This window comes from Panthera uncia (genome assembly GCF_023721935.1).
Source record: "Panthera uncia isolate 11264 chromosome A1 unlocalized genomic scaffold, Puncia_PCG_1.0 HiC_scaffold_17, whole genome shotgun sequence".
In the NCBI taxonomy this organism is placed as follows: domain Eukaryota; kingdom Metazoa; phylum Chordata; class Mammalia; order Carnivora; family Felidae; genus Panthera; species Panthera uncia.
Genome location: NW_026057577.1, coordinates 107,691,346 through 107,710,554, shown reverse-complemented (window position 1 = coordinate 107,710,554; position 19,209 = coordinate 107,691,346). Strand labels below are relative to the sequence as shown.

Here is a 19,209-nt window from a genome sequence, read left to right as displayed (position 1 = left end):
CCAGAACACAACTGGAACATTTCCAATGACTGCGGAGGAGTGAGGAGTGAGGAGTATTTTGCTGCCCTTAGAAGGGACACCAGTTACGTGACCTCCTCCCCAGCTCTTCTTCCTTTCAGATGCAGAGAAGAAGGGGCAGTGTCACCCCTGCATGGTACATGAAAACATAAAAGCAGTTCTTTTGGGTAAGGACTTGGGCAGGCAAGAAGGTTGCTCCTACACAGAACATTGTTGACCATGGACCTGGGCTCTTGCTCAGAATCCTCAGAATGGCCTACTGCCCTCAGGGCGGAAAAATACTATCTCCTGTGGACGAAATTGGCACATGCATACTACCTATGGGCAGTTGCGTGTTTGTCAAAATTAAAACATGGGTGTTTATCTAGTTCTTTTCCCTGCAGTGTAGTGGGGTGGTTGAAAATAAAGCCAGATTCTTCCCTGCCCATTAGCAGCAGGCTAGGTATATTGGGGACATAGTGGTAATGAGATAAGGATGAAGAGAAGGCAGAGGCTTCTACCCCAGCCTGGTCATCACCCAGCAGGGTGGCTTTAACTTCTCTGGGTCTTTAAAATGAGTGAGAGGTGCTGGGCTGTGCAAACCTCAGTTCCTCTCAGCACTGACACCATGGACGCGGATGCATGTGATAGCATCCCTGTGAAGCTTATGCCTCCAGTCAAGTTGTCCCTCTCTGGGCTGGGCTTTGACTCCCTCAGGGCAGGTGGGGTTAGGGACCCTCCTCAATGGACGAAACGCCCATCAGTGGGAACTTCCCCAATCACTACCCCCAGGAACACGGGTCTCAGTCCTTCATGTTGACCTTAAACCTCACCAGAGACTGTGGGAAGCCTCCTTGTCTCCTCCAAATTTGCACGACATCAAGAGCTCTCCTCAGGAGAGGACACATCATAGCAAGATTGGCAGTTCTCACACTTGAGCAAGTAGAAGAATTACCTGGAGGCCTTGTTAAAAATAGAGATTCCTGGGTTCCCCAAAGCTGGACATTCTGCTTTAAGAGAACAGAGATGAGTCTCGGGAGTCTGCACATTTAAAAAGCCAGCTTCCCTAGTGGAGAGGCTCCCAGTGCTCTAGGTGGTTTGGTGAGAAACACAGGCAGAATGGTTATGAGCTTGGGCTTTGGAGGCAGACAGGCCAGGATTTAAGTCCCTGCTTTGTTCTTCAGTAGGCACATGACCTAGAACAAGTTACTTAGCCTCCCTGGACCTCAGTTACATCATCTCCAAAAGGGGGATAATATCCTGTACCGCACAGGGTCACTGTCAGAATTAAATGCAACGGTGCCTCCTACCTCCACAGCTTGTAGTGAGGGATTCAGAAAAGCAGCTCCTGGCATGTAATCGACATCCAGCACATGCTTTTTTGTTTGTTTAAACTCCCTTCTTTAGGCCACAGGTTTTTTTGTTTTTTGTTTTTTGTTTTGTTTTGTTTTTTTTTTTTTTGTCAGCCTTGAGTTTGAGTGAATCAGGCTGTACAAGCCTATGGAATGGATAAATCACCAAACAGAAAGAACAGAGTAACCTTAAAATCCACCAGCAAATGGCTGTGCTTTATTGTTTCAGATCCGAAGGCTGTTTTCCAGCTTACTTCCCCAAGACTAAATTCTTGCTTAGACTGTGGGCTCAAGCATCCTTTGTTTACAGGGAATCTGACTTGGAGAAAATCAATTCCTCTACATCTGTGGCTTCAGGCCTTTTACTCAATCAGCCTCCTAGCAAAGTAATTCCTCAGATTTAAGAGTGACCTAGTTGTGCTTGTTTCAGTAAACATTACGTGGCCTTACCTGATATATGTAATAAAGAGGAGCTGCTGTTGCTTGATTTGGGGCCTCAGGGACACTCTCCTGATCTTTTGGCCTATATCCTTGGCACTGATGCGCCAACAGATACCCTCTAGGTATCTGGGTCCAATCTGACATCCCAGTGAAATGTGCACACTTCCAAGCATCCGTGCATCATACATTTAGCAGCATAGATGCCAGATTTGGCGTTGGCTCTGCTAAAGCTAAATCCTCAGGAAATCTTGTTCACCAGGGGGTACCGATGTAGAGATCTCTATCTGAGATCTAAAATACCTCATCAGATCCAGGTTGGATCACAAATTCTGATAAATGACTGCCAAGGGAGAAGTGTAGGGAAAATTCTCCAAGGTCTTTCATCAAGGGACCAGCATTGTGAATTTTAACCATCTTTCCCATCATCATTGGCCCTCTGTCTAGCTTCTGACCTGATTGCAGGCGTCTACTTCTCATTGCAACTTGACTTGAGTCCCCCTGCCCTGCCTTGCCTTATCCTGCCCTGCCCTGAGTTTCTTATCCCGGATTCTGACCCTCTGAGTAACTAGAAAGGAAAGCATGGGCAGGAAAGCAAACTAAAGTTGACACAAAGTCCTGCTGATGTCAGAAGTAATCTAAAGTCCCAAAGAATTCACAGCCTTCCATTCCATATGATCTTCAGAAGTTTTTCTGTAAATCCTTGCTCCCCAACTTTGGACGTGCCAAATCCTCTTATAGCTCTAAGACATTGCTCCAACCCAACCACCTCTGTTTCCACTGCTGACCCTAGAGCCCAAGCCACCCCCACGCCATCCTGGATGCATATGGGAGCCTCCTTACCTATCACCTAGTCCCACTATCTACATCTTTGCCCTTCTGTAAGGTCAATATGCATCAGGTTCTATTGTTTCTCTGCCTACAACTTTCCCTTGGCTTCCTGTTGCAGGTAAATATAACTCCTTCCCTTGACCTTCAGAAAATAGAGGCTGCTTCCCTCTGGCATGAGCTCTTGCTCCTCTGTCTCTAGCTCATCACTGCACAGCTGCACTGACATCGTTCCATCCCTTTACCTGATGTTCTCTATCATTGCAGTTTTGTGTGCTCTCTCTCCCTGTGGTTCAGGTCTCTGCTCAAGTGAAGTCACTTTGGAGAGGCTCTCCTTGACCAAGCTATCTAAAGTGGCCCCCACCATCTGGCACAATCCCATTATCCCATTCTATTTTTTTTTCTTAATGCTTAACCCTTCTGATCTATTCTTGTTGGCTTAGTGATCTAGATTGGGGTTGGCAGACTTCAGCCTGCAAGGCAAATTCATCCCACTGCCTGCTTTTGTACATCCCATGAGCTAGTAGTTTTTTTTTTTTTTTACATTTTTAAATGGTTGAAACAAATCAAAAGACAACTATTTCATCATATGTGAAAATTTCCCAAAATACAATTTCAGTATCCATAAATGAAGTTTCTTTGGAACATAGCCACATTCATTTGTTTAGATATTGTCTGTGGCTGCTTCTGCACTACAACAGCAGAGATGGGTACTTAGAAAAGAGACTGTATGACCCACAAAGCCTAAAACATTTACTCTCTGGTTCTTTCCAGATAACGTTTGCTGACCCCTGGCCTGGGTATATATTGTCTTTCTTCCCCTCTTCTCCACCTTCCTGCCACTAAAATGCCAGCTGTCTAAAATCAGGGACCACAGTTGTGTTATGTATTATACCTTCAACCCCTGCAGTATATTGACACATAGTAAGCACATGCAAATAAATGGCTTTTTATTAAATGAGTAGACAGTTTATTGGATGTTCCTGGGCAACCAGGGTGCATACTATTCTGGCCCATATTTCCATAGATCTGCCAGCAAGTAAGAAAAAAAATGCTGGAAAAATTTAAATAACACTTACAGCAGAATTCAAAGTCATATATAAACATGTTAAGCTCAAATTCTTTAAGTAGGTTAGTTAAGAAAACCCTAGGTTCAGTGACAGAGAAACTCTGAATTATTAGCTCTTTAATGCAATAGATGTTTAATTCTCATTCACCTGGTGACCAGTGTTTGGACTGAGGGCTCTGGTTAAGACTCAGGCTTATAGAGGCTCCATTGCCCGTTTGCATCATTCTGGCTATCAACATCTAGCTAACAGATGAGGAAGAAAGAAAGCAGAAATTGTGCTAGAGATTTGAGGGAGTCAGACCAAGAGAGATGGGCATCATTTGTGCTGTGTTCCGCTGGCCAGAACCCAATCCTCTGGCCCACCTAGGTGCCCCATGGGCTGGCAAATGTAATTTCTGGCTAGGGAGCTACTTCCTGCCAACACCTCTATGCTAGGGAAAGAGAATAAGAGTCCTTGCTGGTCATCTAGTTGACTTTGCCACAATAGGCAACCTACTTTTAAAAACTGTATTACAATGGATCTCATTTTCGGAGGTCCCCAGGCTGTGGCTTTACAGGCAGCCGAGAGATACAAATGTGTAAATCTGACTTGCTGACTGTGCAAGGTAGATCAGTTGAATTTACTGTTCTATAACTATCTCTTTTTTAGACTTCATTCACTTAAAAAAAGCTAATCTATCATCTAGACTCATTTCCCACATTCAAAGAATCTTTAGAGGCAGATGGAAACAGAAGATCAAAAATTATAACTGGCCCCAGGAGAGGACCTCTCACTGTTAGAATTGTTTAAATCCTCTCCTGAATAATGGGCCCCAGTCTTTACCCAGCCACTAGCTCTGATTTACTTTCAGAGAGAATCAAAGGTCCTGCATATCCTCAGTAGAGAATCAAAGTGCTGTATAATAATCCAACCCATTTCTCCAAGAAAGGGAAATTTGCTCTCATCTCTGAAGTGTAGTGTCTCTTCAAAACTCTTTGTCAACTTTCGTTTCATCGAACTGTGGAGCCAGATTTCTCAACTGCTAGCTTATGTGAGGTGCAGGCCGGGTTTTGGCATTACCCCACTCTTTTGACTGGCAATATTGTTTTATTTCCCTACAAAAGGGTCAGACATCAAATAAACTTGTTTATGACACTTAGCTATTCCTCTAGCTTTTGATATCAAGGAAGCTGTATATAAACCAAACTATGCAGTAACTTTTATAGATCCCAATTTAACAACTAATGCCACAATACTAGCTTTGAAGGACCACTATCTTGAGAAATTAAAGTCTCTTTCTAAGTAGTATAAATCTGGCCTACAACAGATTTATCTTGCTTTTTCCCCCTATCCTTTATCAAAATAACTTGGGATTTTAGAGCAATGTCTTGTGGTTTGCAGCACACTTATCCTAGGGCATTCTGCATGTAAGGAGGGTTACTTTGCCAAATGAATTTGAGAAATGCTCTAAAATAATACACTTTTTCTTTAGAGATTGATAATTTCAATAGTAAATTGATACTGAAATGTCTTATACTATAGAAGCCTGCTAGCCTTCAACTAGGCATTACCCTTAGACTAGGCATTAATATGAGCCACATACAGCTCTCATTGTTGTCCATGCATTAACTCCTTCCATCCTCACAGCAAACCTCAAGAGACAGATACTCCTGATGTATCCATTCCACAGAGCAAGAACCGAGGCCCACTGAGGTCAGGTAACTGGCCAAAGATTAGTAATTAGGGAAGTCTACCTTTTTTTTATGTTTATTTATTTTTGAGAGAAAGAGCACATGCGCATGCATGAGCAGGGGAAGGGCAGAGACAGAGAGGGACAGAAGATCTGAAGCAGGTTCCATGTTGATAGCAGCAAGCCCGACCTGGGGCTCGAACCCACAAACCATGAGATCACAACCTTAGCTGAAGTCAGAAGCTCAACTGACCAAGCCACCCAGGCACCCCAGGAAAGCCCACCTTTTAAACCAGGTCTGTCTATATCAGAGAGTAATCTCTTGACTATCAAGCCCCACTTAAAAAAAATAATATGTAATAATACACTGTAGATTTTAGATTTTGCACATCAGAGAAGGCAACTTGCTCTGTACTGATGGTTTCATTAGAAGGAGCTAAACCTGTGCCTGATTGTGAAGAGGAAAGTAAAAGGGAAGAAAGGAAGGGAATGAGGGGAAGAAGGAAAAGAAAGAGAAAGGGAAATCGTCATCTGTGGGGGGAAAATGGCATTTGCCAGACCTGCTCCTGAGTTAGTATTGATTACATTAAATAACCTAACCTTTGAGGTCATGCCCTGGCTCCTATGCCCTGCCACGAATCTGCTATATAATCTCTATATTTATAAATTAGATCATTTGATTTCCCCAAGGCTCAGTTATCTCCTTTATAAAACAGAGAAAACAATCCCACACCTGTCTTGTGCTGTTTGCTAAAGAGTTAAATGTTGTGAAAGTACTTTGGAAATCTTTTGAAAACTTGCATCATGATATACTACATTAGTGGCTTTAAACATTTTCAACCAGAGGGCTCCTTGTAAAAGTGAACTCTTAAAGGGATCCCAATACGTGAAAGAGATAAAAAGCAGAACTGAGTGTTTTGAAGGAGAGATGGGGCACCCAGAGCTGTCTCCCATTTTCTGACCCCTCACCCACCTCCTAGGAAAGTGGCATGGAAAAGTCCCCACAGGTGCTCCAGGGTTCCAGGGCCCTGGCCTAGCAAAGTGAGGGAGTCAAGACTGCATCCTGGTTTTGTGCCTGTCCCCTCATCCCTCTCTGTAAAAGAAAGGGGTTGGAAGAAGTGATTCTTCAAGCCTCTTCCACCTCTGACATTCTGGAAATCTAAGTTTCTGGTTCTTGTGTCATTTAGGGAGAAATGTCTCCTTCTGTGCTGACTAAAAGTGCCTAACACAGGCAGTATTGAGCACAGGCCTGCACCAAGGGTAGATCTTGACCCGATGCCCTGAGAGACAAGCCTCTGGACTGTCTTAGCACCCAGTAGGGTCCACTGTCTCCTTGTTGGAAGCACATCTTCTCTTAACAAACATTTCCTGAGCTGCTTCTTATGGAAGAATATGCCATGTTAAGTAAATCATTCTAGAAGGAATAGACCTCTGGCTTTGTCCATCAGGAACCCACAGAACTGTGGAGAGATGGCGACAGACATACAAACAGCCAGACCACAGGGCCAGTGGGGACCTACCTGAGGCACTCAAGGGCCAGCTAGCAGCTTACTGGCCCTGCAGTCAACCTTCCTGGCTCAGATCCTGGCTCCATGACTTGACCGTGACCTTGGAAAAGTTGCCTCACTTCTCCACATCTCAGTTGCTTCACATTTAAAATGGGGGTGATAATTAAGTACCCACTTCATAGATTTTTGTGAGGATGGAAGAAGTTAAAACATAAAAAAAAAAAAGAAAAGAAAAAAACCACTTAGAAGAAAAGAGTGACTGAAACCCAGTAAGCGCTCAATAAATGTTAATTAAAATGATTACATGTTATCATGGAAGCCAAGTCCCCCCTTAGCAACAAATGCAGAGCCAATTTCCAGCTGCATCACCTTGGGCAGGTTACAGACACCTCTAATCCAAATGAAATGGCACAAAAACTTAGAAACACTTAGCATCTGACAATAGCAAGAACATAATCAGCATTGGCAATTATCATTGTTGTTGTTAACAGCAGTGAGATCACAGACAGAATGGCTTTTTTCCAATGAAACTGGGGAAGGCATCAAGGAGACAGTGCTGTTTGAGTTGACCCCTGGCACAGGCCTCAGCTGTGTGAGCCTGGTCTGAGTTCTGGCTGGTGGGAGGCCTGCTCTTTCCTCTGCAAATGCACTTCCAGTTCTCTTTCTCACCCTCCATCTACAGCCAAAAGAAGAACCACAGAACAAAACACAACTGTCTAAAGATATAGAGAGACAGGACAGAGGTGTGTGTTTGTGTGTGTATGTGTATTAGCCATGCCGTTCTGCTCTTCCCAAACCTTCCATGACTTCCTGTTACCTTCAGGATAAAGTCTATATTGTTTAGCCTGGCATTCAAATCCAGGTGTCTCCTGGGGCGCCTGGGTGGTTCAGTGGTTTGAGCATCTGCCTCTTGATTTTGGCTCAGGTCATAATCTCGCAGTTCATGAGATTGAGCTCTCCATCTGGCTCCACACTGACAGCATGGAGCTGCTTGGGAATCTCCCTCTTTCTCTCTCTCTCTCTCTCTCTCTCTCTCTCTCTTTCTCTCCTCTCCCAAAATTAAAAAAAAAAAAATCCATCTTCTACCACTTGCGCACTGCCCTCTTAGGCTAACCCTATCTTCCACCTAGAAGCCATTGAACTTACATATCTGGGAAGATTCCTGCCTTTACATCTTGGCACATGTTCATGGTCTCTCCAACCTGAAAGGATTGGGCTCAAACTGTCCATCCTTTACGACCTTGTGTGTTGCATGTGTCATGTCTTCCCAAGTAGACTGGGGAACTTCTCAGAGCAAGGACTACCTCTTAGACTTTTTGTATCTCTCTCAACCTCCCACACAATACTACCAGTCTTTTAGCTCAGAGTCTTGCACACGATAGGGATCCAATAAATATTAGCTGAAAGATCTTGGAAAATGAGCCAGTATAAATAACCCACAAATTTAAAAAAATAATAATGTTTTCAGCCAATAATTTTAGGCACTAATATATACTCAGTATTATAATATTTCATAATTGGAAATAAGAGAAATAAATGATAAAGCATAAAATAACAATCACCTAGGAAGTTAAATCTAGATGGAAAAAATACAGGTAAATATAAAAATAAAGCAACAGGAATTTAATGTTTAAATCGTATGATTCCAACTGCCATTCAGAATGAGCTCAGGAAGAGAAGGGTTAATAGAAATAAAGAAAAAGGGGTTTGAGCTTGTGAACAGCTGCAAGGAATTTAGTTTCCACAGCCATGGCTTGCATTGTACAAAATATTCTAGCTGCATTAAGAGTTAAACCCGCCCCCTCTTCACAGGGGCAATTTCTAGGCTCAGCCCATCATGGTGAGGATGTTCGAAGGGGTGGGACTGGGAGGACCTGGATGGAGAGCATTTTACCTCTTGTTATTTTTATCTACCAATGCTTTAGAGCCTGGTGTGTCCAATATTGTATGATATGATGCCTAGATCCTTGCTTTTTTGTCTGGTGTTGGCTGGGTGGTCCACAGTAAGCCAGTCCTGAGGAGCCTGTCTCATCTCACGTCACCACCTTCCTCTCCTTAACAGATCGGTTACTGGAATGAAGATGATAAGTTTGTCCCTGCAGCCACCGATGCTCAAGCTGGGGGGGACAATTCAAGTGTCCAGAATAGAACATACATCGTTACTACAATCCTAGTGAGTACTCAGTCCTTCATTGAGGTTATCTAGATGTAAGCTAGACCAACACAAAGGTTTTCCCCAGGAGCATAAGCTGGTTGTTCTTCTTGCCGAAACCATGCTATAGGTAGAAAGAGGGAGTAGAAAAAGGAGTTTCCTAGAAATTAGAGATGCTGTTTTCACTCTGGTTCTGCTATGATTTCATTTTGTATACTGGGATAAGTCACTTACCCTCCCTTGAGCCATAGTTTACCCATATATGAGACATAATGGTGAGACTAAATTATGGTGGTTCTCAGACTGTACACTCCTTCAGTAGAAGCCATTTTCTAAGAAAGTCTCCTAAAAGCCAGCACTTTAGCTACTTTATATCCACTGAACTGCTGTGATTTTCAGTGATTGCCTGTGAGAAAGCTGGAGACTGTTTAGGGCCTACTTTCCCAACATAGTGCCCTAGAGGCACCTCCAAAAAATACAAAAGCTCCTGGATCATAATTTAAAAGGGTGAGCTCCACATGTGAATTATGAAATATTCTTATTTTAAGAGTTCACTTTCTTAGCCCAAGAAGTTTTGTAATGGAGGGAGCAGAAATACAGGAAGTAGGTTTAGGGACTTAGAGAGACCAAAGTTAACCAACGTTGTTGACATCTTTCCCTGCCATGCCAAAGTCCTCCTTACCTATGAGTGGACCCACAACCCACATTCTCTCTCCCCCATTTTTCTACCAGGAAGATCCGTATGTGATGCTCAAGAAGAATGCCAACCAGTTTGAGGGCAATGACCGCTATGAGGGCTACTGTGTAGAGCTAGCAGCAGAGATTGCCAAACATGTGGGCTACTCCTACCGTCTTGAGATTGTCAGCGATGGAAAATATGGAGCCCGTGACCCTGACACCAAGGCTTGGAATGGCATGGTGGGAGAGCTGGTCTATGGAGTAAGTTCTCCACAGGGTGGGGGATTGGAGGACAGGGAGAGAGTTTGACAGAAAATAATTTGGTGGTTGGCTGGCCCCGTCCACAGATGACTATTGGACCCCCTAACTTAGTATAGTTGCTGCCAAAAAGATGAGGTGTTCAAAATCCAATATCTTGAAACATTCTTTGTTCAAGGCTACTTACTGGTCCCGGCTTTCTCAGTGCAGTCTTGTGACTGCAGTTGATCATGACCTAACACAGGCAATACTGAGATTCAGAATGAGTTTTCCTGAGGCAGACCGCTGAGTTGCCACTCCCCTGCTCAAAATCATTTATGGCCCCTCCATATAAACTTCTTCCCTGGTGCCAGATGCACCCTGGATTCAACCTAACTTTCTAGTCACTCACCCCAATATTACCTTTCCGATACCATCCACTTCAGCAAGACCACCCCTGAGTCACTCTGTTCTCTAGAGTGCTCCCTTCCATTAAGTACCCCCAAACTCCTGTCCCTTCTCCAAAAATCTATATCAAATATTGCTTTTTCCAAGGTGTCATTTCTTTCTCCCCATAACAGGTATTAACTCTCCTTTCTAAGTGCTCTTGCCTTCCCCTGCAGGATTTAGTTTCTGTTTCTGTTGTGGCTTACCTTGCCTTGTATAATAGTTTTCTGTGTAATAGGAGTAGGTCTCTCTGTCTTTATATCACTCACTGCACTTGAAATAACACCATGCACGATTGCTATAAAATCTTCAATAAGTTGAAGCATTTCTGAGAAGCCACTGAATGTCTGAATTGCTTTAAGTATTTAAGGAACCACTGAGAAGTAAAAGATCTGATCCCTGTCCCCAAGGATCTTAACATTTTATGGGGTAGAAAATACAGAGAGAGAGTAGTAAAAGATAGTATGGTTCAAGGATCAGGCAAGAGGCTAACATGAGTTTGTCTAGCCATCAAGAAAGATATGGAAACTGAAAATTGCCCATGTTCAAATAGAGAGAAAGGCAGCCCAGGAATTTCTAAAGTACAAACAATAGAATGGTGATGGAAATAAGAGAGGTGTAAGGAGAGTGCGAAAACATTGGTCATTGGGGTGCCTGGATGGCTCAGTCAGTTAAGCCTCTGACTCTTGATTTCAGCTCAGGTCATGATCTCATGGTTTGTAGACTCAAGCCCCACATCAGGATCTGTGCTGACAGCATGGAGCCTACTTGGGATTCTCTCTCTCCCTCTCTGCCCCTCCCCTGTTCGTTCTCTCTCTCTCACTGTCTCGCTCTCTCTCTCTGTCTCTCTCTCTCTCTCTCTCTCTCTCTGTCTCTAAATAAATAAATTAAAAAAGAAAAGAAAGAAAACAGTGGTCATTTGTGTAGAGGGCTTGGATTGAGCAGTCAGGGCTATGGTTGAGTAAGAAGTGACAAGGGGAAGAGTGGATTGATTCAGTGGGTACTGGGAGATGATGAAGATACTTGAGTAGAGAAACAACAAATGTAATGTAAGAAGTCAGCCACTACTTGCAGGAAAGGGACCACCACAGCTTTACTCACAGAAACTGAAGATTATAGGCAGGGTCTCTGAGCAGAAGCATATACTAAGTCACAGGTTGATGTTGAGTTCCGGCCAGGATGAAGCAACCATTTAGGTTAAATTCCATTCTCCAATATCAAGGCAATAGGACTCATGATGGCCATGGGAGCCATACAAAGGGAACTCAAAAAATAGATGAAATAAGGAAAATCTTCCATAGGAAAGTGGCTTTCAAGATGACCTAATAAGATGGTTAATGAGTTGAGGAGTGGAATGTACTTCTACCCTTTCTCCTCCCTCTACTTCTCTCACTCTGGGAAGCTCCACTGATGACAGAGAGCTGGACGGTTAACGCTGCATCTGGAGGCTGGTTTCCATGGGAACCTCCACTAGCATTCATCTTCGACCTCACCCCATGGACCACAGTTCCCTTAGCAAAAGGCCTGTGATCCTGGCAGAACAATGGTATGATCATCCTGAGGTCAAGCTTCCCAATAGCCAACAGTCAGTGGTGGGTCACTGGCTCATCAGTAAGAAACCAGGGTTACCTCTGATGCCCCAGGGCCAGCCCTTTCCCATCCATCCCCTCTCCTCCATCAGGCCTGTCCCTCTGTGCTCTATAAACTGTGTTCTCAAGACTCCATGATGGGCCCAATTCAACATCCTCCCTTGAGTTTTGGTCTGGCTTTCTTTTTCTGTACCCCTGAGGAAGAATAGAGGAGTTTGAGGAACTATCTGTCAGCCACAAATAACCAGAAGGTCAGACAAAACTCATTTGGAGGCTCCCAAATTGATTCTTTCTGTGCCTTTTAAATAGTTAAGCCAATCAAGGTCTCTTTCATCTTCTTTTCCTCCACCTTGTTCTTTTTTTTATATGAAATTTATTGTCAAATTGGTTTCCATACAACACCAAGTGCTCATCCCAGCAGATGCCCTCCTCAATACCCATCACCCACCTCCCATCAACCCTCAGTTTGTTCTCAGTTTTTAAGAGTCTCTTATGTTGTTCCACCTTGTTCTTATCAAAACCTGTAGTAGTAACATTTCCACAGGTAGTATGTGCCCGGCGCCATGCTAAATATTTGACCCACATTATTTCATTTCCTCCTCCTAACAACCCCATAAGACAGATACAATTATTTTCCACACTTTATAGATAAGGACACTGAGGCCCAGTGGGGGGGGGGGGGGGGGGGGGGGGTATGTAATTTGGCAAAGGACGGCTAGTGAAAGCAGAGTTGTGACATGCAGCCTGGCTTTTGAACTCCAAGCCATCTGAGCACTGGACTGTAAGGCTACTGTTACTGTTCACTGGCGATGGGCATAGCAATAGTGTCTGCATTCTCAGATGCCACATGCTACAAATGAAGTTTCTGCTTCTTGCATGGATTTGGCTTTGTGCTTGATTCACAGGTGGCTTCCCTGCCTGTCCTTTGTCTTGGTGGAGCAGAACAAGAGTGAACTTTGACGGCAGGCACCTGCAAGTTATTGAACCGCTGTAAAACAGGGAAAGTGAATCCCGTATCCCCGGGCTGGGGTGGGGAGTTTACGTACACAGTGCCTGGCTCAGAGTAGCTCTCCAACCTTAATGGTTTTCTTCACATTTCGCCTTTACCTACAACATCAAAACTGTTTACTGTCTCCCCAGGATTGTTTCTAGACATCACATATTTTGTTTGGGGCTCGCCTAGGTCAGTGGTTCTCAAAGTGTGATGTCTGGACCAGTAGAATCAACATCATTGGGGAACTTATTAGAAATGCAAATTCTCGGGGCACCTGGGTGGCTCAGTCAATTAAGCATCTGACTTTGGCTCAGGTCACGATCTCATGGTTCATGGGTTCAAGCCCCATGTCAGGCTCTGTGCTGACAGCTCAGAGCATCGGAGCCTGCTTTAGATTCTGTGTTTCCCTCTCTGCCCTCCCCAGCTCATGCTATTGTCTCTGTTTCCCCCAAAAATAAATAAATATTAAAAAAAAAAAAGAAATGCAAATTCTCAGGTATCACGCCGAGATCCAGAAACTCTGCCACCTGCATTTTTAAAAGCCCTCTAGGTGATTCTGACGTATGCTTAATTTTGGAAGCTACTATCCTAATGTCGATTTAAGTAAATAATTTTGAGGATCTGTGGAATGCTTACACTTCACAGTATTCTCACATATTTGAATTCTTTTGATCCTCACAAAACCATCCTATCAAATAGGTAAAGCAAAAAATTATTACGCCTTTTTTTTTTTTTTTTTTTTTTTTTTTTTTTTTTTTTTTTTTTTTTTAGCGAGGGATTTGATATTCCAAAAGACAACAGTTTCACTTAAGGCCACATGGTCAGCAAGTCACCAGCAGAGCAGCCAGGTCTAACTTTCCCAGGTAAGCTCTGCCTTTGACCAATCCTGCAGAGCGCCACTAACAACCTCAGGTGCTGGAAATCACCTCTTAAGACCTCTCAGTCAATGTCAGACAAACCGAAACACTGCAGCTTTGCACAAATCACCTTCCCTCTCTGGACCTGAGTTTTTCTCTATAAAGTAAGGTCATTGAATGTGGCATCTCCCACTGTGTATGTCTCCTACACAGATGGGTCTCTTTTGATGCTCAGGGATCCACGGCCAGATAATTTTAGAAGTATTACATCTACTTACCTCTCTTGGAAGTTCTCAGTGTATAGTGATCTTCTAAAGGTTCTGAGGAGTCTCGCCCCACCTGTTTAAGTTCATATTTCCTAGATTCATGTTTCCTAATTTTCACACTGTTTTTATGTTACACTTATTAACATCCTTTCAGAAATAATGTTCTATGAAACAAATCTTGGAACTGCTGAATGAACTAAGCATTATGATGATGTGCTTCTGTGATTTTTCCAGTCCACAGTCCCTTTCATTAACTCACTTCAGGAGGCATCAAATGAATCCATTCAATTCCTGTTACCACCTTCAAAGCTGGTCTTCATTCACCTCCCTTTTGGGTAACATGTAGTAGTCCCTCTAAGTCATTTCCATTACTTTTCTCCTCCATTCCTTTTCTATCTATGTTAGGGTACAGACAAAAGAGTAGGTATCTTCTCCCTTGCACTTGCTTGTAAGTATTTGCAAAATAATAATAATAATAATAATAATAATAAAAGATTTATGCAGTGACTATTAGAAAAAAAAAGCAGAATTACTATCAAATTCACATTGCTTTATGGAAAGTTTCTTTCCCTGGGTGAGATCTTAAGTCATTCTGAAGCCAGGGTTTTTATTCCACTTGAAGCACCTTCTCAAAAACCCCAGCCAATGACAGTAATCAGCCGAAATCTTCTCTATGCAACACCAGTCGGCAGCTAAGTGGGGCACTCATCTGCACACATCTGTCACCAGTTTCACATCTGGACTGTTGTGCATCATGAGAGAAAGCCATCCACCTGGAACAGACTTGCACAGATGTGTCTCTCATTTCAAAAATGAGTTTTGTGGCACCTGTCCATGGAACCTTCTTGGGTTTCCAGGATCTCTTGATCTCAAGCCAACAGAGCAGTGGATTTTTATTTGTGTAGATGCCAGTGCTTCTGCCATTAGGGAGAGGGAGGAAAGACCGAAGAGCAAGGATGGTGATTCCACATGCTAGATGCTCAAAGATGAGCATTTCTTGCAACCTTTTTTATGTTTGTCTACATGGATCCGAATTTTAAAAATTGAATTGTTTGTATGTTTCTTAGGCGTCTTCACGAAAAATACTTGTGATGCTTCTTTTCCTCCTCTCTTTAAGGCCTTCACTCACATAATTCCCTCCTTCTGAAATGTGTGCTGTGCCAGAGCAACAAGATCCTACCCCTCTTCAATGCCAAATTTATGTGTCACCTCTTTTATGATGTAGCCCCCGATCTCCTCAGCCAGAATTAATGCCTCTTGTCTCCTGTATCATTGTGTATCTCTTGGCTAGTACATCCAACCTACCTGGTAGACTGAAAAATTGCGGAGGAGGGGAGGGGTGAGAGGAGGGAAAGGTGGATATGTATACCAACCTCTCTTACTAGTTTGTAATACCCTGAGTGTAGGGACTGTAGCTTACCCTCAGCTTCCAGCCTAGGGCTTGAACATAAAGAAGTGCCCAGTAAGAGTTTATTGAGTTAAATTTGCCTTTATCACACTATTAGCTAGGGATATCTTGGCTGCAGGTAAAAGAAACCCAATCCAAACTGGCTTAGGCAAACAGAAGGGCTGGCTCATGTTCCTGGGAACAAATAGAATATATTAACGCATCTTCCTTGGAGTCTGGGGTAAGCCCTGAATTTAGCATGGCCCAAATGACATTCTGGATCAGTTTCTAAATCTCTCACTCTGACTCTCAGGGCTAATGCTCATTATATGGATTTGAGTCCTATACCATTTTTGAATGAATCATTCTGACCAGGGAAATGAAGTATACCGATGGCCAAACCTGGGTCATGCACTTCACTATGTAACCAGAGTGATTAGCTGATTTGAACTACAAGGACTGAAAGTGGACAGGAGTGGTTCTTCTTGTGGAGGAAGGAGGCATGGCTGCTGGGAAGGCAGAAGCCACAGATATCACAACATCCCCCTTCTAGTAAGGTGAGGAAGATGCCCTAACAGTTAGAACTGTCAAACACTGGGATGATCTCTCCTATAAGATAGTGAGCTGATCATTCATTTGTCAGAAATATAGACAGTAGGAGGAATTAGACTTCTGAGTTTCTCTTCAACTCGCACATCCTTTAAAATGCAAAAGAATATTCAGTGGAGAAAGAAACAAAAGAACAGAGAGCTGCTGAGCTCAACTGCATTTTTTCTTCTTCTTCTTCTTCTTCTTCCTTTTTTTTTTTTTTTTTTTTTTGCAGAGAGCCGATGTGGCCGTGGCTCCTTTAACTATCACCTTGGTCCGGGAAGAGGTGATAGATTTCTCCAAGCCATTTATGAGTTTGGGGATCTCCATCATGATAAAAAAGCCGCAGAAGTCCAAGCCGGGGGTCTTCTCCTTCCTCGATCCTTTGGCTTATGAAATTTGGATGTGCATTGTCTTTGCCTACATTGGAGTGAGTGTCGTCCTTTTCCTGGTCAGCCGCTTCAGCCCCTATGAATGGCACAGTGAAGAGTTTGAGGAAGGGCGGGACCAGACAACCAGTGACCAATCCAATGAGTTTGGGATATTCAACAGTTTGTGGTTCTCCCTGGGAGCATTCATGCAACAAGGATGTGACATTTCTCCCAGGTCAGTCAGCTCTTCTCAACCCCTTTGCTCAATGCTTATTTTTCTTGGAAAACAAAGCAAATATTGGAAAGTTAAGAGATAGGAATTATTTCCAGACTTCACTGTATTCAGCTTTTCAGCTATGCTTTACAGCCAACTGTCCAGTGCATGCTGTCCATCGGCTGGATGCATCCTGTGTCTGAGCCAGTTCTGTCTGCTATCTGGTTGATGTGCTCCATCAAGAGTAATAGGGATAATCACAAGTCTGATGTTCTGTAGCTGCAAGGAACAGAGAAGGGATGGAGGAGAGTATGGTACAGCTAACATTTAGTAAGCACCTACTATATGCTAAGCAAGGGTTTGAGTCCCATACATCCATTATCTCACTGATTCCTCACAGAAGCATAAGGTGGGACTCTTGTTATATCTTCTTTCATAAATGAGGAACCACACAAATGTTGAATATCTTGCTAAGGTTACAGAGCTTGTAGCTAGGTGAGTTGAGATTCAGACCACCATCTTATGCGACTTTCTAAATGATGGAAGGAGAGCACTGAACTATGAGTGGGTTCTAGTACCAGCTATAGCATGCTAGGAATGGCCCTGAGAAGGTCACCTGACCTAGCAGACCTAGGTTTCTTCATTTTTAAGAGAAAAGGGTTCTCTTTTTCTTAGTTCTGAACAGACCTTGGAAATAATCTAGTTCTAACGGTGATGTAAATTTGTTTCTTGTAGTTCGAACATGGGATTTCTCAGAGGTGCCTCAGATAGTGCATTGAGAGTGCTAGGGTGCCCAAATCAGTGAGGCCGCAGCCTCCACATGGAACCACAGTAGGTCCACTTTGTCTGTTTTATACATTAGACTGCAAATATTATTGTTTTTTCAAAAAAAATGATTCCTAAGCCAAGAAAGAAAAAAAGGAGGAAGGATGGAAAGGCGGCGGGGGCATAAAAGAAACTTGAAAACTCCCAATCTAGCCCAGTCCTCACATTTATTGACCTCCTGTCTTTGTGTATGATGTTCTTTCAACTACATTCTGGAATGTTCATGTGACAGATCCCCTCCAGTTTATTTGATATACAAGCACTGACTATATTTCCCTTTCCTTTTACAGTTGTTCAGTGTCTATGAACTCCTTTTCCATTAGGCAGTCCCTTGTAGACTACCAAGTTTCTAAAGCATGTGGGGAGGCATGACTTAGAACTTGGCTGTCATAAATAGATTTGCGCACATTGTCACCTTCTGGGGGCAAGTTACATAAATATTAAGGCCTTATAGGCAAGTGCTGGAGGCATCTTAGCCACCTGTCTGTTTTGCATTTGAGTGTCAATGAGAACCAATATTCCTGAGTAGCAAAGGAATAAAATCTTCCTAAGGATCTTCCCTCAGGACTCATTTTGGCTGCTGTATAATTTAGGTAGTCTCATTGTTCACCATTATAATCTTGTTTTTCTTTAAATAAGAAGACAGTTGGGGGGTGGGGTGCGTGGGAGAGGAGGTGTGAGACTGGATGCTTGGCCAATACTGGCAAACACATGGTGAAGAGTAGACAGAACCAAGTAGGGGAAGGACTTGCTTAAAAATAAATCAGGCCAGTAGATAAACAGCGGGAAGAAATGACTCTTAGCTAGTCAGTATAACATAGGGCCATCACAATATGCATATGTCCAAAAAGACCCATGAGCTTGTTTTTCTCCATTATTTCCTTCATCAGTGGGCATCTCACCTTCTAGTGGCACCCAAGTGGTCTGACCTCAGGATACGTTTTCAGAGTCTCCACCCATTCTCCGATTGTCTCAAGTTGGTGGCCCACAAAAGCTAAGCCCTCTGGGAGGCATGTTTGTGTTTGATCCACACAGAATTTGGTAATGGTTGTGCAAAGCCGAGTGGCAGCCACCCCCTTAGCTGATCCTTGCACACTCCACCGCACTGCAGCCCCCAGGTAACCACCTTCATTCCTTTGTTACTCAGCTGGCCCCTGGGAGAGTATTTGAGTTTGTGACCTCAGGCTGCAAAAGGATTTTCAAACATTGTCTCCAGGTCTTCTAAGGGTTCCACTAGAGTATCTTAGGAACCGACACTGAGGTGAAAATGAGACTATGAAGGACCCATCCCAGCCTCCTTCCTCCCAATCTTTGATAGAACACCTCCACTCTATGCCTGTTTTTTTCACTGGTAAAATGGAACCGTTACCTCCTTAAGTATTGTTATGAGGTTTAAAATAGATTGATATATGTAAGACCCATAATATAATATCCAGGAAGCACTATAAGACAAGGGCCATTTTTTGTTATTTTACTGATTTTATATATTGGGCTTCTACTAAACTTCACTGGAAGAAAGGGTGCTCACACTGATGTGAAAGCCACTGGACTTCTCCCTTCTTGCGAAGTCCAGGGACAAAGCAGAAACAGCCAGTGGTTGATCCCAGAGACCAGCAACACCAGGATTCCTGAGACTTCTTCTCACAGGAACTGGGAGGAAGGATTTGTCATTTTGGATTAAAGAGTCTTACAGACAAAAGGGTAAACATTCCAGAATAAGAAGTAATATCTACTTGAGGTGG

At 43.3% G+C, this 19,209-nt stretch overlaps 1 protein-coding gene across 4 annotated transcripts in view; it reads left to right on the top strand.

Moving 5' to 3' along the window:
• Positions 1–19,209, top strand: part of GRIA1 (glutamate ionotropic receptor AMPA type subunit 1) — a 302,961-nt gene that overhangs the window by 201,297 nt on the left and 82,455 nt on the right. For all 4 annotated transcript variants that reach the window (XM_049647949.1, XM_049647948.1, XM_049647945.1 and 1 more), the window contains 3 exons: positions 8,925–9,035; positions 9,747–9,953; positions 16,293–16,663. In XM_049647949.1, the coding sequence (XP_049503906.1) occupies positions 8,925–9,035; positions 9,747–9,953; positions 16,293–16,663 (689 nt within the window). The remainder of the gene's footprint in view (positions 1–8,924; positions 9,036–9,746; positions 9,954–16,292; positions 16,664–19,209) is intronic.